This window comes from Photinus pyralis, unplaced genomic scaffold (assembly GCF_008802855.1).
Source record: "Photinus pyralis isolate 1611_PpyrPB1 unplaced genomic scaffold, Ppyr1.3 Ppyr1.4_LG1, whole genome shotgun sequence".
In the NCBI taxonomy this organism is placed as follows: Eukaryota; Metazoa; Arthropoda; class Insecta; order Coleoptera; family Lampyridae; genus Photinus; species Photinus pyralis.
In genome coordinates, this window is record NW_022170249.1 from 67240783 (window position 1) to 67263828 (window position 23046).

Sequence of the window (23046 nt, forward strand, 5' to 3'; positions counted from 1 at the left end):
GTAATCTTTTCTTCTTGTTGTGTAGGTGTAGACAAAACACAATGCAAAATGCCGAGATTTTACAGCTAAATTGGGTCCACGATTTTTAGGACCCTCGGAGTGGAGTGGTGTATGTGAGCCATGAATTTAAGATGATTAAGGGAAGGCCGCTGGTATTTGGCAGTTGGCACGTACAAAATTTCAAACCTCACTTTGAACCCGAAGATCATTCAACTTTGGTTTGATTGTGCACAGAACCACCGTGGCTATTTTATTGGATTTTTTAACCTGATTTGACTTTGATGTTCCTTTACCGTTCCTTAGTCTTAGAACCGTTTGGTTCTTCTGTAATAATTACGTACGATATTACCTTCCAAAAAACAACGTGTTTTTGGAACTACTGCTGATTAAACAACACTGTGAAATGAATCATGAATATTGAGAGCCATATAAGCGTGTAAAAGTATTCAAAGTGTGCCACCTAAAACTATACTGCTCTAATTCTGCAAATAGTTTGTTAGAATATACTAGATATAAACCAATTAAACAATGAAACCTTACGTACTAATACTTAGACCAAGAAATGTTATTTTGAAAAACAATTAAGCACAGAAGCAGTATCCGCCAGCGCAAGCCCCGGTGTTTTTGCCATTTAATATGCAATGTGCTCTGCATGCTTCATTGTATGACTTCGGATCATTAGGTCTAGACGATGCAGCTTGGCAGGAAATTTCGCGTTTAGATCGCACCATCAACCCTGTAAAGAACACAAACCATTAAAAGATGTCTTTAATTCGAAAACCGTCTTAAATAGGTACCTCCTTCATAAGATGGAGCAGAATTGGTTACTACGCTGCATGTTATTAATAAAATAAATGCAAGAACTAAGATTTGGTTCTTCATGATGTTGTTGCAATGTTGCAGATGGATTGTAAGTGAACTGTTTCGATATTACGAGTATATGACTCCGACTGGTAAGTAATCCCAGCATTTTAAAAAATCCCCTGCAATAACCAAAATAATTGATACGGGAAACTACTGAGAGTGAGATTCATTGTTTGATAACAGATATAAATTTTTCCTTGATGTGCTACTCAAATTGTAAATAATACTGATAAAGTTTATTTTAAAAACTTATCATACAGCGGGCGCTTTATATAATTATGACTAATATTATTTACGAGAGTAAGTAGGTATCTATTGAAAACAAATCCATTATAAAGCTCCAAGTGATTGCAAGTGGTTAGGCAATTAAAAATGCACGGGTGGAAAAACTGATTATGCCCCTATGCATGTTACTAGTGAATTCCCAGAATTATTCCATAGCCTAATATTTATTTCGATTTTACAAAAGGTGCTTAAAATGATCACCATTCCTTTCCAAATTCCAGCAGTGAACCGAATCGAAATCTTTATTCCTTTAGAAATGAAAACCTATTGAGGACCGGAACCCGTATTATTTTTTTCGGTTCTTTTTGGTATTTTACGGTTCTTAACAGGTTATTGAAAGTTGAAAGACACGCCGGCAAACACATTCTGAAAATAGGTAAAATATTACCCTACGATTGCCGTCGGGGGATTATAGATACGTTTTTTATAAGGTGTCGAAATTGAAAGCAGTTCGGGTGGCGGTAGTGGTAATTTAGCCACTATTGTAAATGTAAATAATAAAAGGAGGGGCGAGGTTTTAGAAAATAAAAATAAAAAATAATACCCCATACATAATTCTTTTACATAAGTTTTTGCGTATTTTTTCTATTTTTCATTAATAAATTAAGTTTAAATGCATATTTCCCTCTTCTCCCTTTATTAAGCGGCAGAGCAAAGCGATGCAAGCATTATAGGGGAGTCGAAGGTGTCCGTCTGTCCGTCTGTACGTGAACACGATAACTGTCAAACGCTTGGACCGATTTGGCTTAAACTTTGCACAGTTGACCTATAATAAGCCTGTTGAAAATGGATCAAATCCAATGACTGGGGTCACACCGTGGTGCTCTGCCGCTTTTTTAAACGCTCTTTATGGGTTTATTCCCCTTGCCGTTGTAAATAGCTACACTGACGATACGTCACGTTTTGGTATTCATGACTTTTGACATCTTTTCACACCTATGAATTAATAAATTGTTATAATGAATTTTTTAATACCATACTTTCTAAAAGACTAGAACCGAAAATAACCGTTATAGATCGAAAAAAATGCGCAAAACCGATCGTTATTTTTTTAGAACCGAAACCGGACCGGAACCGTCATAAATATTTTCGCTTAAATATAAACAGAACAGGAACCGATATTTCATTTGCGTTCTGGTCTCTGCTTTCCAGGCACAAATTAACTTAATTTTACGATACCACTCTCCGTTTACAGTTTCCTAAAGCAAATGGCTCCACTTATCCTCCTTCTTGACATACCTACCCAAATGTCAACCTCTTGGAGATCTAAAGGTATTTTAAGAAAAATGTGCGGATTTTCTGCTGCCCAAACTGACAAATGTACCCATGCTTCGTTTGAACAAAATGTTAAGTACAACAGATTGTTGTTTTTTAAGCGTACTGTGAACCATGCAATATTGCACTTAACGACTGCGGTAGTAGGGAAGAAATTTTGTATGGATACATGTGTAATACTACTTTTTAAGCTTTGTGGCAAGTGCCAGTTGTTACTATAAAAAGTTTTATTTTTAAGTTGTTTGCTAGTTGGCAGGTTCTTAGGTGACATCCTTCCTCCGCAACTCCCGGTTCATTGCCTCTCCCTACATCCCAACGTAGTCGATCCTCTTCTACAAATCAGCATTTTCCATTGTTTTGGGTGTTTTTTTTGTATCAGAGTAGTTAAAAATTTGTGGGAAAAAGTGCTCACCTTCAAATTTATATTTCTGCCCTGTATACAAGCTGTCATTTAATTATTCGTATTCGATATCTTATATGTTGGTAGCACTGTATAGAACGTAACCGCTAGATTTCGACTGGGGTTTGGGCTGGTTTTTTTTTGTTGGGGATCCACCGTCGGAATCAGGAAGTATCTACTCAATAACGAAGAATGCAAGTAATAAACTGTATACATGTAATAGAATGCGAGAATGCACAACATACACTCTAAACCCTAAATTCATTACCTTGCTAGCTCACCGGATGTGTTACGGCTGAAGGTCATGGAGCGGGCTGAGCAAAATGGTTCGGTGCAGTCTCCCATTTGCGACACATTTACGTCTCGGATGTGGACCAACATGAATCTTCCGACGACTTCGTTCAGGCTGTATATCTTGGAGGGTAGGGGTGGGGTTTCCATAAAAGCTGGCTCTGTTGCCCGTTGAGAAGTCGTAGTTACATCGTGGATTTCCTGGTTTTCTTCGATGTGGATCCCCCTTTCTCGTAAGGGCCTTCTACACCTGCGCAATAGGCAGATGGGGTTAGTCATTTCTTCACCCAAGCACGGTCTGGGGTACATTCGGATTCTTCAATTAACAAATAATATACATGATTGGTGTCACTACCTCCAGGATTTAATAAGAAACATCCTTGCGGGTTGGTAGTTTTGCCGTATAAGCATCTTGCGCGGTATTGACGAATAATACACGATCGCCAACTTTGAAATGTACATTTCGCCGATGCTGGTCCTGGTACACGTTTCTGCGATCTTGGGATTTCTCGTGATTTCTTCGCGCTTTTTGAAGGCTTCACATCAACGTCACTAACTATGGAGTAATGAGCAATATAGAGTAAAAAGAAAAGGATTCAGTGATTATTTAGATAGAGTATTATTTAAATCTTTACGTTTTATTTTTTTATTGCGTTTACGTGGCCCTTTTTGTCATGTAACAAAACTGGATCACTAAAATAAGAACTTGTTTTGCAAAATTAACCTTAAAGGCCAGTTTTTATTTCAATAGAGAGAGAAACGAGATTGAAGATACCAATGTGAATTAATGTCTCTTAAGTTTGCCAGAATATAATGCATAAAATCGGGTTTTACCAATTTTTGTAATTATTCCTACTGTAGCGTTTATATCAAAGCAGTGACGACGAAACGCGACGCTTTGCGGCCCATCCCACACGAATTCCCGCCGAAAAACAGTTCAACGTTGCCATTTTAGGTAGTATATGGTTGGTTGCCTAAGTGGCAGTAAGCTTCCGACTATCATTACTTTTGTCGGCGATCGTACCTATGTTCTTTCGGCGCCATAATGCCATGAGAGGTTGGCGTCGTGATACTCGGTCACTATGGGTAGTCTTTGCCCACTTGATGCAACATGGTTTTTACCCATTGAAAAGTTTGCTGCGTGTGCTACCGAATTCCAGTAAATCTGGCTTAAAGGGTGTCGTATCAATTTACCACATTTGCACTCTAAAAGACTGACACAAGAAATGGCGATATTGGTACGCGGAGTGCTGCAGATTTGACATACCTACCTATGCTTTGTTAGATGTAAACACTGGAGCTTGTAGGTAAAAACATTTAGCACACGAAGCGGTAACAAACTCGAGAAATGTTCACAGAATGTTTAGCGTACGAGGATAATAATAAAACAACAAAATCGAAAATTATACCCGTTTTTCGAGCTTTTGATGTCGCATATTTTCTGTCAAACACGGCCCTTGGGTTGCGGCTGGAAGTTTTCAAGGGAGCTTTGAGCTCCTACCTGCTCCTTGTTGCGAAATATGTGCTTAATTAAAACATACTATGACAAATACTTAACCGACCATGTAGAGGCTTCTCAAACGGATGGTTGGAATTTGCATGATATAAAATAAACACGGAGCCTGATGTGTATCAGAATTTCGCGTTTATATTAGCATGCGAATGCATTCTTAAGTGTTAATTTCTTCCTTTTAACCTTTTAAGTAGTACACATTTATTGCAGGTAATGTGAGTTAATTAACAAAGCTCGAAACGTTCGTCGGCGTCGGAAACGCACAATTTAAAAAGCGAACGCGACGTCGTCGAACGTCGAATCTGGTTATATTAAAGTAGGAGTAATTGGTCGTTCATTTAAATATGTTTTAGATATTCACACGTATAAAGTTGGGTTGAATAACAGTCACTGTCCAGCTTTGCGCGTAATTTCGTGGCTGGCGACAGTTGGTACGACAATCGCGCGGTCACAGCCGCTAATATACAAATTACGGTCCCATCATTGATATATTAGCAAACACAACCCCCGTGGTCCTCTTTGTGGAATCAATCATTGCACCATATTGTTGAACTACGTACCTAATTGCCTATTCTAGGACGTTTGAGTACTTTTCAAATTAATTAAGCCGTGGACCATCAATTATTTCTATTTCGTGTCCGAATATTGCGAAATGTTTCATTAAAATGCATCGATGTGTGGAATTTTTTGTTCCACGTGTCGCTGCTATCTAATCACTTACTTGCGGGTATTTTTAATTGCACGTAAAAAAGAAATCGTTTGAAATCACCATGCCATTTTTCAGGTATGCACCAAGTTTTGTCATCGGAATCGCTTGTTCGAATATGCGCTCGTTTTCTAAAGGTGTAGTCCACCCATTCTGAGGGTTAAAATTTTGTACAAAATCAGTAAGGGCAATCTAGGTAAAGTTGTTACTTCTTTCCGTCAATGTGTTATGGTTACCGAAATAAAGTAAGTAAGAAACGCAGTGTTTGGTACCTTTAGGGACTTTCAGACGAAACATTTTAGATACTTGATTTACTTAAAACAATTATTTGCTTTGGCTTATGGCTATCAAATTTTACAGCTTTTTATACATATGTTGCATTATGTATACTCAAAATTATAAATGAAGTCGCTTTTAATTTTCAAAGAAACGTAGTTCTGCGTTGACTGTGACTAAAAGCGACGCTTTTCTTGTTAACGTCCTATTTACGGCGAAACCCTTCTTCCGAAAATCAAAATTATAACAACCAATCATACACAGTTGACAACAAAGATTATTCCCTCAACGTACGTTAATAGACCCAAAAATAGAGGTTGAATAAATTTTATAAATCAATTTACCCAAAATCGTCCTGAAACCTTCATTTTCATGCCTACTTTCTTTTCCATGTTTCCATGTTTGTATGACAAATAGGCAGAGCAGACTACGTTTCCTGTCGCTTGTCACTTTACTGACCGCATCTGTCACTTTACCGGCCGCACCGTCCCTTTACCGGCCCCATTTTTGACATTTCCAAATGTCTATAATGACTCCTGTCATCACTAACAGATTGACATTAATAAAAATAAAAATTTTATATTAAAAGACGATTTCGGGTAAAATTTAATACGAAACTCGTCAGTAAAATGTCATTACCGGCCCTAAAGGGGATGCCCGAAAATTTCATCCTGCCAGAAGAAATAAACATAGCAATATTAAATATCGTTTATAAAGCGACAAACTAACACGTATAATTAATAATACCCTATACAATAACCTTAAATTTATTTGATTATTTTACAGATGTTAAAATGACATATTTTAATAGGTTTGAATGAGTAGTCTATCTTTAACAGTCCGAATAGGTAAATTGACCATTTCAATGGCAAGGGTAGATACAGTGAAACAAATGATTGTGCATTCTAATGATATATGTCGTTTTTTTATTAAAAAAGGGACGCCGAGCACCAAACATTCGATAATTTCAGAGACACATCGACGATTTTACTGCCATATTTTCTTTCAAATGGACAAATTCCCTTTAAACAATTGTTAAACAGGCGAGAGCGGCGAGTTCGACTTCGGCTGCCGAGCGATATGCGTGACGACCACAGAATATAGAACCGCATTCTACATTCTGTGGCGTTATGCATGACAATATTTTACTCCCGTCCAAAACATACAGTGCATACCAAGCGATAAGAAGTAGTTACTTACACAAAATTATACTTTGTATTAATGACTTCACACACCCACGTTTCATACACTTGTGGTGATTAATATTCAAAATAAAATATAAAATTTGATGAGTTAGGTTGCAAAGTAAATTATAATTTCAAAACCTTGGTGATCACTTATACAACTACAGTGACCTTGATTAATATAATTTTCGCAATAGCTACGTTAGCAACTTGATAACCTTACTTCTAAAAGCGCTATACATTTTGACACTTCGTTGGAAAGAATTTTGTAAAAACCCTAAATCTATAAACAGTAAATACAACGAAATATCGAAGGGTCCTCTCAGTATTACCATCATCAATCTATTAGACAAGCCATAAATTCTAGAGTATTAGGTCTACCAAAATGAAATTTGGTACAGGTAAATGATACGTGAAGAAGAGTTTTTGCATATTTTTTCTTTTCCCTTACTTCCGGCTTCACCGGCAATGGTCCAGGTTTTGAATTTTTAAATGGAACACCCTTTATATTTTTACATTTGTGGTTTTTACCACTACTTGATTTTTTAGAGCCACTATTGCATCTATGCGGCTATGATTGGACCCAAAGTAGTCTAAAGACCTTACGTGACCTCAACTAATTACAATCGCAAAGTTTGAGTGGCTAATATGAGAGACAGAAGTAAAACTATTCAAGATAATGCATTTGAAATGTTTTACAACTCCAAATTCATGTGTAAAGAATAATGTTGGGTACATTATTTTGCCCTAAAACTTTTAACCTAGGCTGCAAAGAAGTGTTATATTGAATTGTTACACATCTAAGAGTCATAAGGAATAATCTAGCGAAAGTCCCAGTAGCATTTCCCAATGAACTTATGGAGTGATGATGGGTAGATGGGTAGTAGTGCCCTTATGTCGCCGACTGAGATCCGCTAATTATGTTTACGCCGCAATCCCCTTGTATTAGTACAAAATCTGGTGTAAGTCGGGTGGCCTACCTTCCGGGATTATGCGTAAACGTATCCCTGGGTCTGCTCAAGTCGAAGATTTTAGGTTCATATATCACAGGAAACAAACTAAACCTTGTAAACAAGTGTACATTACAAACAAATTGAAATTAATAAACAAAATGACAGTTCCACCCTGTATATACAACTTACGATGATGCATACATTTTTGAGAGCTGGCAACCGCGAGACTTTTAGAAGCGTGAAAGCTGTCTGCGCCATCACGGGCAATACCATTTGTGGACATCTTGGATTTAGCGGTAATCGAGAAAGTATCGTTTAGTTTATGTTTGTTGTTATTTTTGTGTTATGCAGATTGCAATCTTTTGCATTTCTCTATAATTATGTTTGTTTTTGTTTTTGAAGATCACGTGATTGATAACGTTAACTTTTATCGTTTGAAATCGCTTTCATTTTTGGTGTAAATATTTACTCAATTTAAGGTTATGTTTTAATTACATTACATGGTCTTGATTCGAAGTTAAATTTATGTTTTTGATCATTCATTTAACTTTGGGGTAGTTGTTGAATTGTTTGCTGTGTGTATGTGTACTGACTTGTTTGTGAACTAATACTTTTCTCCGTGAATAGACAGTCATAGAGATGGTAAAAAACAACAACATTAGTTACGACACCTAATGCTGGGACTAATCTCGATTCTCAACCATAGGTTTGGAAATCTTGGACGAGGGCCCATTGCTACTTGTCTCAAGGTTGAGAAAACGTTTATATCATTACAGTGGCACTCTTCAGTAAATAGTGGTTGAACATGGGTAGTCCGAAGAATAGATGCGATAGTAAGAGAAGCTACCCTACGGAATCATTTACTAAATGACAAAAAAATTTTAAATCCAGGTGTAGCGTTTTATACAACAACGCCACAAGCCTGCGTGACAGGCTGGTGAGTGACAATCCAGGCAAGCCTGCCATTAGTTGTGTTGTCACCGGCTGACAGTGACATACCTCCACCAAACATCGTTCCAGTCGGCACCAGTCACGTGGGCGCATCCCACCATGGGAAACAGGATATAAAAGTGCATGCGTCGGTATGAAAAACCCTTCAGTCTGTTTCTGCTGCTATTAGCGAAGGAAAACTTACCCACTCCTACACATAATACCTATGGTAATCTTACATTATTCAGGATATCAAAGAAAATTCTTGTAGAAAGTGGATACACGGTACAACTGAGAAAATCGTTCTGCGGAGTATATGATAATAAGGTGTAACGAGTGGTTTTATTTCGCGCCTAATTTCATTAAAAAATTCGAAATTTCTTGTCATGATAGTGAAGGTCACCCTGTATATTTCATTATTTGTTCCGGTTAGAAATTTTGTGTTTGGGCATTTCGGTTCGCTCAAGACTATGGTCCGATAGATTTAATTTCGCTCAGATTTAATTTCGTCGTGGGAAGAGTGCAAAGTTGATTGACGTCATCATGAGTAATGCGAGTTGTTGTCGTTCGTTTATCACCCAAGGCGCCGTCTAGACCGAGAATAGGAGCGGATATAGCACCGAGCCATCAAGAGATAAGGGTTTTCAATTCGTCAGCAGAAAACCGTGAGATCAGTTTATTCAGCAGTTCCTGGAGGTTGACGACGAAGTTAGAGTGGGTTAAGTCTTCTTTATCTAAACCAATGGGAGAATTTCTAGCGGGAGCCATTTTTGTTTTATGGTAATTTGGGTGTGGTTTTTTCATTTCAATTCTGAAGAAGGGGATCGTTTTTGGGGAGACTCGCGGTTAGTACGTCGAGGGGTCGACACGTACTTTGAGTGATCGCGTTTTAGAAGAGACTCGCGGTTAGTACGTCAAGCGGTCAACACGTACCTTGAGCGATCGTTTTGGTACACTTGGCGGTTTGAGCCACCGGTTTATTTCGGTTGCTCGCAGTTGCGTGCTTTTTGCACCCGTTTCGAAGTGTTATTTTCTTTTCGCGTTGATTTTTTGGCGACTAAGACCCAGGTTCCGATCAGGTGATATTTAGGCGAACCCTTGAGCTTCACCCCAGTTTACTTTGGATGCAGTGAATCGCGTTAGGATACGTTGTGATTTCTCGAGGATATATAATTCAAAGTGCTGCCCTAGTCCTCAAGGCGCCGATATTCGGGATCCGCCCCAGGTGGAATTTCATACTAGTGCCGTACGGTCATTTGTCGAAGGAGCGCTGCGTTTTGGAGAGATATTTGCCCCAAGAAGAGCTGGTGAAATAATAAGTCGAACCACCCAAGAACAAATCGCGGTTTACCGTCGGATAGTGATCATAAAAATTTGTGTTCTGCCGTGCCGCTAACTCTGTCTCCCGCAGGCGATCAAAGTTAATAAACTCTAAGAGCCGGTGGAAGGAAATAGTAGGGGTCACTGTTTAAATTAAATACACCTGCTGTGTAGAAACTTTGGCAACTAGCCGTCTCCCACTCGCCACGCGAAGGATTTCCTGGACTAAGCTTCAGTTCAAACGCTAAACTTTGCTTTCGTTCCGAGGAAGGATAGGCACCGTGGATTTTGTTTCCGTGTGTTAATTTCAAGCCACCCCCTAGGAAGTCACAGAGACCTAAGTGTCAGGTTTTATCACATCCACCCTGTACCAGAGGAAAGAGCAGTTCACAAGATCGGCTGTACAAATGTTGTAAAGGTTAGTCTAATTAAATTTGTAACGTTCTGTAAAATTCCACTTTTTGGTAATGAAGCTATAGTAAAAAATTTTGATTTGATTGTTTATTAAAGTCCAATGAACGATTACCAAAGAGTAGGATACATTTTTGTGTTTATTTAAATAAGTCCCAGCCCACGCTGGAGTAAAAAACGATTACCTGTTGTTGCAATTTTCAAACTGTAGAGGATGGCCACCCCTTGAGTAAATTAGTCTCACCTGGTAGGATTTTTTATTTAGTTTAGTTGTCATTGTTAAGCTATTTTTTTTACAAGGAGGAGAGAAGAACTGCTAGATCCCTGTAATTTGTTTGTATCTCTAATATCATTTCAATATATTATCTATTTGGTTTCAATGTGCCTATGTCTTTAACGAAGAACGAGGGGAAGGAAAGGGAGGAGTAGGAGTTGAGGCAGGAGACTGGTAGGCGGCAGGTTAAGGTTTGTTACACAGTTTCAAAAGAGTTAAAAGCCCACCGATTTGAGTTAGCCGGAGCATTTATTTTTATCGATTGAGCAGCCTGAGAAGAAGACGGTTTGCCTTGCCGGGCGGAACCAATGGTAATTTTCAAGTCCAGAAGGAACCCCCGTAGCAAAGGCTAACATAACTTTAGGTACATCTCGTATTATAAAAAGAGTAAGTTAATGTGCTTGGTTTAGTGCAGATAATATTCAGACGCATCCAAAGTTTGTTTTATCTAGAGCTGCTACATATTTATATTAATAAAATACGCACGGTTACACAACATAATTAAAACGGCGGTGGCCAGCACAGTGTTGTAGACAGATTGCTGTCATGTAAATATGGCTCCAGGCAGATTTAATTAACAATCTGCATATCGAAAATAATGCGAGATATCCACGCTTGGTTAGCCGACTCCCCTATGACAAGTAAGTATCCAGCCAGGACTGTAATTTCAATATTTTAAGCAGCTCATGTACTTAGGGTTTACGCTCGTGTACTTGTAATTAATTCCACAGTCGAAAAAATGTTACTGAAAACAGCGCGGGTTCAAATTGAAAATAGGTAGGTGTACACACCACCCGCATGTGGTGTACCTGGAGATTTAAACGTTAATAAATGGCCTTACCGGGGAATCACAGGTGGCTTTGACAAATTACGCATTTTGGAAATTAAATTAAAAGTACCCATCTACTAAAAAATATTGACAGCTAATGAATTCAGAGGAGATTCAAAGCCCGCGTGTCTACCTTTCCATTTCATATTATATCAATGAGGGTAATTGAATTTACGCTTGTGCGTTTTCTGTCATATTCATTGCTTGCCTCCGATAGATAGGTACACGATGATTAATTAAATATTTATAGATAGATGTCATTCCATTGCAGAGGTTTTGGACATTCTACGACGGAAGGACTGGTAGACAGTTTTATCCACACTAGCAGTTAACCTACGTTTCCACAACAGCACGTAAATTGAAGCTTCTGAATTTATTGTCATTTTTTTTTATCGAATTACAATTTAAAGTTGTTTATTAATTAATTTATATTTGACTTTTGAGGAGAATATTTTAAAAAAACTGGAAATAAGAATCATTATTCCGATTCTTTAACTCTTTAGAATTTGTGATTTTTGCATTTCTTTGTTTCTGCCGATATTATAATTTTATAGAATTATTGTCATTATTCACGTTCTTCAGACTAATTTCATACTTTTCAGAATCTTTAAATTCACTTACCTATTTATAATTCTTAATTTTCTTACGGTTCTTCGTCTATCAAATTCTTCAATTCCTTTATCATTCAAGTTTTTCAATACAAAAAACTTTACCTTAATTATACAGCAACTAAAACTACCCTTATTGTCGTTCAACATTGGAATACTGCTGAATCTCTGTATGGAATGCAAAAGAAAACGATTGATTCTGAATTCGGACACGTAACGGGAGGACTTCGTTAATTTCAAAATTCCAAACGAATACTTAATGTTACGTAATCCAACAGTGATAGCCGATTATATTAAAAAGTATTATCTGCGCTCAAATTTGACTACGGCGCATGAGTCACACTGACGTCAATTAACTGAAAGGTCCATTTACCGCCGGAAAGCCGAATCAATTTTATTTGCCTGCGTTCGTGCTACGCAATATTTTTGAATTCGCGTGGATTAACATATTTTCTTCACAATTTATACATTTTTTCGTTATTTCACTACTGGTTAGATACGTAATTTCTCCCAATGGTTTCTACGACTGGTCAACTCAAGATAGCTGCTAGTCGGTTTCACCAATCGGATTCGTTTCTCTTATCAATCTAATCTTTAGAAAAGCAATTTGATAAAACCCTTCGCTAGAAACCTCTACCTCCAAAAACGTCGGTGCCCTCAGCTCACAGGCTGCGTGATGACCTATTAACGAAACGGATCCCACTCATCAATACGATTAGTGATGCAACATATAAGTCTCGTCACATTCCTTACTTTCCTCACCTTCTCCACATTCTCCACATTCTTCACATTCACCACATTCTCCACATTCTTCAGATTCTTCCTATACTTCATATCCTTCATATTCTTCATATTCTTCATATTCTTCATAATCTTCATATTCTTCATATTCTTCATATTCTTCATATTCTTCATATTCTTCATATTCTTCATATTCTTCATATTCTTCATATTCTTCATATTCTTCATATTCTTCATATTCTTTATATTCTTCATATTCTTTATATTCTTCAATTCCCGTCTGAAATTTTTTTTCTGCGTCTAGGTATTGAATTTATTCCATCGGGTCTTGCAACTTTTATTTTGAACTCTTTCTCGATTTATTTTTTTCAAAATATCGCATCGAAATATCCACCAGTATCAAAAAATACACAACTTTGCCAATTTAGCCGATTATGTAAGTATAATAATAATAAAGATAGTGATGTTATGCTACTCAATTTAAGACACCCTGTATATGAGGAGCAATAACCGATCCCGCTGACGGTCGGAAGGGGTAGGCGAAGACAACGAAAAACCATTTTTTACGTTAAGATCCTTTATTGGAAGGCTGGAAGACGATAGCTCTTAATTTGGGGTTTATAGTTAAAGTTTAACGATCGATTTTTCTGCGTATTTGAATTCTATAGCTCGTTGACATCATAATAAGTTCAGTAAATCTCGGCAACATGTTGTCGGAACTTATTTTTTTACCTTTATTAGTTTTTAACTGCTTCAAACCGTCTAGTAAGCTTCGTGGGGCAGGGAATATTCCGGGGAGTTGCTGCGTTCTTTCGGGTTTCGGCTACCAGCGCGAACAGTGTGTGGTCTAAAGTAAGTCTTCTGCCAGACTCGACTTCGGGCTGCAGAAGCGTATTACTGAAAGATTTTTTTCTATTTTTGAATAAAGAGCAACATTTTCGATTGTCCCGAGAAACTCTGTTCCAAGATCAACAAACCGAAAGCTTCTATTTTTTCTGCCATCATAAAACCAAGTTGTGATTTCGAGTATTTTTGTCGAAACGGAAATTGTCACGCTATTTTCGTGATTGTCGCGGGTAAAAAGAACCAACATTCATAAGCGATGTACCGGAGTGCATCAGTGTTTCTACGGATTACCTTGAGATTAAAAGGAAGTAAAAAGCGTTCCGTCGGAAAAATTAAAACATTCATACTCAGTCAAGGACAAATGAATTTAGCGCACCACAAACAACTATTGTTGCAATTCAGTCGTGAAAGAGAAAAACTTGTTTACCTACGATTAAAAACGTAGACGTTGACGTCCGAAAAGATTCGTCTAAAGAGCAGCGGTTCCCAGAACAAGTCATAGAAGTGAAGGTTTTCGTCATAACCGAACCAATCTACAAGTTCCATGTTTATTCCCTAAGTATTGTATCAACAAGAATGACCGCCCTCACAGGTAACCCGGCCTAGATTTAAGTATCAAAAATCTGGAGTTGGTGCTAAATTTCTTGGAGCACGCGTACTAAAGCAAGGGAAATTTTCTTTGAGGGCGAATATTTTGCATCCCAGCACTTTGGTGGCGAATATTGTAGTGTAAGCTACCGTGATCAACCATTCGGTGCCGAATTTTACTTGGGTCAGATTTTGGGAGGGGGGGGGGGGGATACTTTACTTTGGAATTCAGAAAATTTTGGGGTCGAAAATTTTCCAGCGGAGGAGCAAATCCTCATTTGTGACGAATCCCTCGGAAGCAAATGTACTGAGAGATAATTTTCATGGTAGGTTAACTAACTTGGGAACGAGCTTTATTATATTATCTTCAAAGGGAGATCAAAGCCCGATAGCACTCTTTCCGATAGCTGCTTCTGGGGTCGAGTAATTTTCCTTTCCGGGGGGAAACTTTCCTTTGCGACCAATCTCTCGGAAGCAAATTTAACGAGGGAGAATCGAATATTCCATGGGCTAATAAATTAACTTGGAAAGCGAACGAATATTTCGAGAGCGAGTGCCTATTCTGACGCCAGAAATTCCATTGCTTGCTTTCAATGCCGAATTTTTCGGAGTAGGTACAATGTTTAAGGGGTAAATTTCTAGGGACGAATTCACATGGAGACGAATTATAGTATTAACTGTTCCGACAGAAGAAACTTTGGAATGCAGCAGGCGGCACTTTTTTTCTAAGTCGGCGATCCACTCAACCCTTTGGAGGCGAGCCATTTTCTTTAGGGAGACTCCTTGACGTGCGACTAATCCCTCAGTATATTTACCTAGGAAACACGTTATTGTCCTCCATGTCGATAAACTCTAGAAAACTATGGTATGCGCTTAGAAAGCGGTAACAGGGGCCTTATAATGTTCTCGTATGGGACTAAAACGCTCCTTTGCGGCTCCAGCCTTTTGTAGAGCTTGGAGATCTTTATAGCGCCCTGTAAGGACTTTAGAGGGCTCTTTAGAAACTCGCTTTTTAGTACTTTATGGCAGAGCTGGGCAGTATTCGATTTTGTAAAAACTTTTTAGTATTCAAATCCCTTAAAGTATTCAAATACTTTGCAATTAAATACTTTTATGGAATAGAAGCAGTATTTGTATTTGTAACTCAAATACTTTCACAAATATCTAGTATTTGAATACTTAACCTTCCTTTTGTTACCAAAAACCTGAACTGAAACAATTTATTTTCGGGTCTCAAAAAAAGGCAGTGTATAACCTTCCTTTTTTACCAAAAAGCGACTGCACCAAAATTTCTCGGGAAAACACTTTTTCTTATTAATTTTGGTGCGTAGAATCCAAAACAATTCGTACTTTCTCGATCAGACTTCTCAATCAAAAGTTATAGACTAGAAACCAATTTCGAAAAAAAATTCAAAGGGCTGTAACTTTGGAACTAGTAGCCCAATCTTGGAACTGTTTGAAATTATGGATTCTACAGGCCACATTCTATAAGAAAATTTTTTTTCCGGGTCGATCTGAGACAATTTTTTTTTCGGGCCTCAAAAAAAGGCAGTACTTTTAAGTTATTCAAATATTTGAGAACAATTTAGAAATGTTTAGGGAAAGTTTCCATTGTCACAAAATCAAATATAAAAATCCGATACATCTGAATACCGAACTCGATAGTCTACGTAACTTAAAAACAATAGGGACCTTTCTTATATCCTTATAAGACCATGTGTGCCAATTTTCAAAGCGATCGCACGTTTGCAAACAAGTTATCATGCATCGGATGGTCAAAAATGGATCTGTTCCAAAATCGCTAGGATTAATTTCAGAAAGGCGTACTTATCATGTGCACGACGTACGATCGCTTTGAAAACTGGTACACGTATTCTTAAGGATATAACTGGTATAAGAAAGGTCCTGGTAGGTACCTCCTATATAATAATATAATAATAATAATACGCTTTTACTCCCCTTAAATTTGTATATAACAATAGAAATATAAAAAAAAGCTAACCCCATACAAAGTATAACTTGATTTTTTAAGTAGTATTAAGCCTTTTATCTAGTATACTATTTTAAATTTTTAATGTATTTGAGTGACAAGTATTTGAATACTTTTTACTGTAATCGAATACTTTTCAAAGTAAGATAATGAAATACTTTTCAAAGTATTCGAATACTTTTTATAGTATTCGAATACCTTTGATAGTATTAGAATACTTTTGAAAGTATTCGAATACATTCTAAAGTATTTGAATACTTTTTNGGTCCTCAGGAGGTGCTGGAAATATTGACTTACCCTGTACTTACAGTTGGCAACTCTGGGGAAACAAATCGCAGACAGCGCCATCTAACTTTAGCTGTCAAAATGTCGGAAGTTCGCGCCATTCAGATCTCGGTAATATTCGACTTGGACGAATTTGTACGAATGGACTCCTACGTTGTCATTTTCCTATGGCGGTCTTTTATGCGTTTGTACGTGAGACACAATCGGGAAGGGAATTAAATAAAAGACAGAATTTTTGTGCGGCCGAAAGGGAAAGAGAAAATGAAATTTATTACGCACGGGGCTTGGTTCAGCAGAGCAAATCCAAACCGAAAAGCCAGGAAAAAAGAACCAGCAATAAAAAAAACCTGGCTAAACACAAATACAAGAAATAAATCAATTAAAAAAAACCTGGCTAAACACAAATACAAGAAATAAATCAATTACAGGTAGCAATGTACAAACAGAAATACGAAAATCAAACATCTCAAATCGTACAACAAAAATCAAGTAATAAAGGCAAATGTGGCTTGAACAAATTAATCAAAAACGATAGATACACTTGACATAATTACAAATTGTGAACAAAATAAATCATTGGGGTATAAAAACACTACCTGAAAAAAAAACATCAAGAGTTCATTTTAAACCACGTAGAGCAGGCATGACCTTGTCCCGACCTTGCTTATCATTCATTTATTACGTAACAAGTGCAAGTGCACCTGAGAATGCCAACACGGGTATTCAAGCGGAAGCAGACCACACCACATACAAAAATCCACATTTTAAACAGAAGAGAAATTAATCAGAGGGCCCCCCTTTCTCGCTAATGCGAGACGCTAAGAACTGCAGCCTGCGCGAGAAGAAAAAAATAAACATATATTATACAGCGACAGAGCAAACTGCATGTGGTTCTTCTCTTCCACGGAAATAAATTATTAATCCAAACATTCAGGGCAGTAACATTCTAGCAATCCACTCCCGCGTAAACACATTCAAATAATCATGGGAAACATTGCGGCATAATCAGGCGCACAAGGAGCCCAGCTAAAACATGACTCATTTAACGCTAAACTCAAACAATAGCCGCCCACGCCATGCCTGCAATCAGCAGAGGTCAAATCTAAAGAAAAAGTCAAAACGAAAACAAATAAGGCATGAAATTTAAACATCGAATTTAAAATAGCTTAAATAAAACGAGTACTACCTTGATATCGCTTGGAAAAAATATATCAAACACTAACTAAACTTTGAAAAGCACACAAAACCGCTACTCCACCATCAAAATCTGGACCACCAGTGCTCCCGCCGACGCCACTCTCCAGCTTTCTGTACTAAATTCACGTCTGCGCAAAGCGGGATTCTAAAATTCCTTTAGTTGTAAGATGTGTTGCCTATCGGTAGGGGTTCAACATCACACAGTTCAAAAATTCCACATCCATTTCAATCACGTCAAGTTCCAAAAGTTTCTAGGCGCTTAGTAAAAACTCATGAGAAGAATTTGTAACCCAATAAGAGCAGCTGATAGCTTTCCATATAGCTCGTATAGCGCTTTCCACAAATACTTTCGTGCGGGTTGTAGCCTATGTGCCCTCTTTAAGGCATGTGTTTAGACCATCTTTTGAAGGCTTTCTCTATCCTTCTTTGAGAGTTAATTCAAGCAGACTTGGTACCTACTTATACCTATTATTGAAATTTCTGGGAAGGGCATTAAAGAGTCACAGAAGCACTTTTGATAACCTTTTTGTATGAGGTGCTAAAAAATTAGTTTGCACTCTCAATACATCTAGAAAGGGTGTACAGAATTGTATTCTTTATTTTGAATAGATTCTTAAATTTGTCTCCCTCCAAATAAATAGCATCTTGTTTCGGAACTACTCGGCGGCGTAGCTAGCACCGCCTAGAATAGTTCTACTATGTCGTCTTAGTAGTTCAAATGACGGAGATTTTAGAATTCTAACCTTATATTTTTTTGATTTTTGCACTAAATTTTTCCTGAGGAATCCCTTATGTTCGTTGCGAGACTGTATTTTCGGGGAACCAGAGCAGGTAAATACTGGTGGCGACAGTAATACGAAAGTACTCCCAGATTCAGGCGGGATATATTTAGAAAGTTTCATAGAATTACTTGCAAAATGGACATAATAGATTAATTTGTACATGCTATTGCTTATAATTACAACCCTTCGATTCAATTGCAGCTTCAAGACACTAATAAAATAAGCACTATTCTCCTGAACAATGATGTAACTGTTCAAGCTTCGAAAAGGAAATGTCACCCTCTTCTTCAACTTCATTATCCAAAAATTTCTCCCTCGCCTTGCGATACGTATCCAAAAGGTTGTCAAGACTATGAATGTCTGCAATTGTATTTAAAATTGGGCCAATCTTGGCCGTCGCGCTCTCGACCAGCTTTGGAAACGATTCACATTCTCTCGCCTTCTTTAGACACATTTCCCGACTCGCCAATTCCCTGCATTCCTGAAATGAACTTGTAAAATGCGCACTACATGACAAAATGTATCTACAAACATCGGCGTACACCTTTTCCAAATGAGCCACTTCCACTTCTAAAGCCTTAACCTCCTCCTCCGTGTACACTCGCCTGCACATTCTGTCACTGGCGAATAGCACATTTTTGGGTATAGTGAAGTAACTTTTTATAAGTGGCTGTAATGAAAACGTGAGATTGAATCGACTAAAATTGAGCGCACCCACCTCAACTTTTTGTAACACTCCTGCGGCGCTGTCGCACCAATCTTTGTGCATATTGACCACGTTTTCGCTAACACGCTCCTTATTCTCCAAAGGGCACGTGGACGAGGCGCACTCGGTTATGCAGGTTTGAACCAAGGTCGACATTTCTTCCATTACAAGTTCACTGACTAAGAGAAATCGGTCATCTTTACCTTTAGTAGCTTAGTAACTTACATTCTCTAAAGAAAGTTTCGGGCGAGAACTCGAAGTACTGCAGCGAGTACTCGCTATCACCTCGATCTAGGGCCATAATCCAAATCCAAACCCTCACAGTAAGAAAGCAATCACATCCTAAATTAAACGGTTTTTTTTTAAAACGAATGTGTCTCATATCACGACGGTGCATAATGACTGTGGCTCTGTAAGCGGATGTCCCCAACCTGTACATTATTATTTTTTAGGTTTAATTGAAACTTCTGTCAACTGCCTGCTTTTTTCTAATTTATTTTCTGTGTTAGTCCCTCTAAATAATCAAAGGGAAGAAGGCTGGCGGCAACAAAAGGAATACTTTCCAAACAGTCACAGAAACAGTAGAAGTGAAATTACTGGAATAAGAAAAGGAAGGCAGTCACATAACGCAACAGAAATAATGCGAGCATTAGCAACAGGAACAACAAAAACAAGAGCAGAAGTTAGAAGTGCAGGAACAATAATAACAATTAAAACAGGAACAGGAACAAAAGGAGTCAGAACAACAATCACAGGAACAGGAATAAGTATCATTACTTGGGCATGGATTCCCGAAGTTAGTCGATATGCTCCGTGATGTGCATGTGATGCATAGAACTGTATACGTAGTTACTACGTATACAGTTCTATGATGTGATGTGACTGGCTGCCATGACGTCATGATCGTATACGATAGGGATAAGTTCAAGTTCAGCTGCATTCCCGAATCGTGGACAAACTTTAAGCGCTAACCAATCACAGACAAGAATTGAACTGTCATTTGTCAGTTTTGTATTTTGTTTTGTTTTTGCATTATGGATACTGCTATTAATAACCAAAAAATCCTCGAACAATTCCATGTTTTATTTCACAGAAAATAATGTGAATTTATAGGTTAGGGCACTGAATAACCTCTATAGCAAAACAGCTGCAAGATCCGTTCTGTAGCTGCAACTGCGCATGACTTTCACGCAACGACTAGACCAGTCGTTGCGTTCGATCAACTTTTCGCTCGATGTGGTAGGTTCGAGAATGCAGTGACATTCACGTTCACATCAACGTCAGTCGATGTGAACAAAGCACATCTTCGGGAATCGACGCCCTGGAAGAAGAATAGAATCAAAAAGTATGGAACAAGAGCAACACGGACAGGAAATGGAATAGTAGGAGCAAGACCTGGAAATAGTGTATTGAGAACGGGAACTGTAGAGACAAGAATTGGCCTTCATTTATTTAGTGTAGACATGGCATTATTCTCTACTTAACAGGAACTTCCATCGGAACTGTTGGCAATTGAAATGGCGGGTAAATTCCATTATTTAAATGTTGTGCGTTATTTGCGTATTTTATTGTTAATGCTCTATTGTAATACCCCAGAGCAATTAAAAACATAAATGGAGGTATCACAATTTCTTCATTAATTGTTCCCTCAAAATTCCTAATGATATCAACAATAGGTTCCCTAAAATTTCCAAAACCCTCAAACGGAACTGTCGTTCCTAATTTAAACCTTATGGTTTATGCGTATAAAGTCGATGTTCGCATGCAAAATATGCGTACGGTCGATATTTGAGTCCTCATCAGTTTACAAAATGGCTGGTAATGAACAGGCAAAAAACGATTTTAATAACATTTTAACAAGCGTGGATAGAAAGTTTGATATAATTCACGTAAAATGGAGCGAATCGAAGTATTTTGAATCGAAATTTCGTACGCAAATACCGCGAAACAGCGACGATTTTAATACGCTCTGCGACGATTGGGTGGATCAATTCTCGAAAGTAACGTCGACGATTTGGGTGAAGAAAATTTCGAATACCGGCCCGAAAATACGATTTCGAAAGCAGTATCAATGCTGGCCGCAGACAAGCAAGGAGGTCCAGAAGGAGTTGCTCTTCGATTCAAGAAGGTGCAAGGGCACTTTGGACATGAAGGTTTTAACGGATAACCCGTTGACGAGGAGAAAGAATAAGCATATACGAATGGGACTTAATGTCGTTGTTAAAGTGAGTAGTTTGGGTACGCTAATCGGGCTAATTTGACTTTTGTAGATCAATTTCACCCATCTACACCATGTGGATACGGCGCAGCCTTTCGCGTTCTTCGTGCACACTTGCGAGCCACAGCTGGAAGCGCCGAGGCCGGTCGTGCAGGTCGACAGTGACAAGCTCTCGCAGAAGGTTGCCGAAATGGTGCAGAAAGGCCTAAATGCGTCGCCCAAAGTTCTGAACCCCAATTTAGTGTCGAATAAGACAATGCACGCGAGCGACATCGAAGTGACACTCTTAGAAACCGACCAAATTTTGCAGCACAGCCAGTTGCAGTTACTCAACATGGATTCGGTGAACTTAAATCAGACCTTACCGATACAGAATTCCTCCGATTTAAAGGTGCAGGTTCAGCCGACTCTGCAGCAACTAACGCAGGTATTAGTAAGTACGCCCCAGTTGGACATATCGGAACCGCTATTAATGTGCCAACCTGCCTTAATGTTTGATCCCGCACAGGTGATCCCTGTGTCTGCGCATCACATACCGCACCATTTCGTACAGGTGCATTCGCATAATATTTCAAATCAGCATCATTACTTATAAAAGTGTTTTGTTTGGGACCCATTTTAGGTGCTTTCGTACGAAGGTGCTGAGGGGCCACATATGAATTTAAGGCTTATAGAAGGTTCTTGTGCATTTTTAGTTGGATCTAATGGGTCTCTATGTCTAAGCTTTGAAAAAATTAAGCGTGAGCCATACATTATATTTTGAAAAAATTAGATGTAAAAATGCACAATACTCTCTTCTTCTTTAAAAATGAAATAAAAAATACAGGAAGTGTCTGAAGAAAAGTTCAATTCAAAATCCAAGCAGAAAGTCAGTGGCCCTTCAACTTCTTCATACTTTTATTTTAACCTAATCGTAGATAATTCAGTATTAACGAGATCGAATGTCGTGACGCTAGGGGCGGATGAGGCAGAGAGAAGTCTTTAGATACGAGGTGTGTTGATAACACCTAGGAACTGTCGATATTTTAGTTTTTTGCACATTTATCTGATATTTTAGTAGTTGCAGATGGCTGTTTCAACCTCGCTGTGGTGACACATTTATACTATCCGCCCCATTAGGAGTCCCAGAGGTATGTTTTGACGTGAATCTCTTAATTAAATGTGATAAAATTGGCTACAGCAGATTTAACATTTTTTAAAGTGTACCTCCCCTTTTTTTGTACATAGCCTTGTGGGCGGGGGTAGTGCAATTGTTTTTAAATTTTTATCAGTATTTTTAAAACATCCTTTGAACCAGGCGGATGCATATGTAAAGGTGATAATCTTTTGTACAGCTCACGCTGTATAGTAAAATGTGACTTTTTAGATAAATTTTTATTGGCACATTCCTATTAAAATTTACATAATATAGGAATGGAACGAATTTTTCAAAGAGTATATTGGTATGCTAGTGTTCCCATTTGTTTATTTAATATTTTATTAAATATAATATTTTCATATATATATTGTATGGACTGAAGTACATTAATAAAAAGTAATATTCATTGTGTAATTTAGTTTATTTATTAGCTGTA

At 38.0% G+C, this 23046-nt stretch overlaps 2 protein-coding genes and 1 long non-coding RNA gene across 3 annotated transcripts; 1 reads left to right on the forward strand and 2 right to left on the reverse strand.

Moving 5' to 3' along the window:
* Nucleotides 1-399: 399 nt before the first annotated feature.
* Nucleotides 400-1018, reverse strand: LOC116170953. Its single transcript, XR_004145350.1, has 2 exons — nt 798-1018; nt 400-736 (listed from the first exon to the last, which is right to left on the reverse strand). It is a non-coding gene; the product is annotated as an uncharacterized LOC116170953 (long non-coding RNA).
* Nucleotides 1019-18631: 17613 nt separating this feature from the next.
* On the reverse strand, nt 18632-19634 carry LOC116170960. Its single transcript, XM_031487552.1, has 4 exons — nt 19480-19634; nt 19267-19433; nt 19081-19218; nt 18632-19029 (listed from the first exon to the last, which is right to left on the reverse strand). The coding sequence occupies exons 1-4, from the start codon at nt 19553-19555 to the stop codon at nt 18775-18777; spliced, it is 636 nt and encodes a 211-aa protein (XP_031343412.1). The 5' UTR covers nt 19556-19634; the 3' UTR covers nt 18632-18774.
* A 1394-nt stretch (nt 19635-21028) lies between these two features.
* Nucleotides 21029-22140, forward strand: LOC116170968. The gene is made up of 2 exons (XM_031487565.1): nt 21029-21479; nt 21525-22140. Exons 1-2 carry the CDS (start codon nt 21066-21068, stop codon nt 22065-22067), a joined length of 957 nt encoding a protein of 318 aa, XP_031343425.1. The 5' UTR covers nt 21029-21065; the 3' UTR covers nt 22068-22140.
* The last annotated feature ends 906 nt before the right edge of the window (nt 22141-23046 follow it).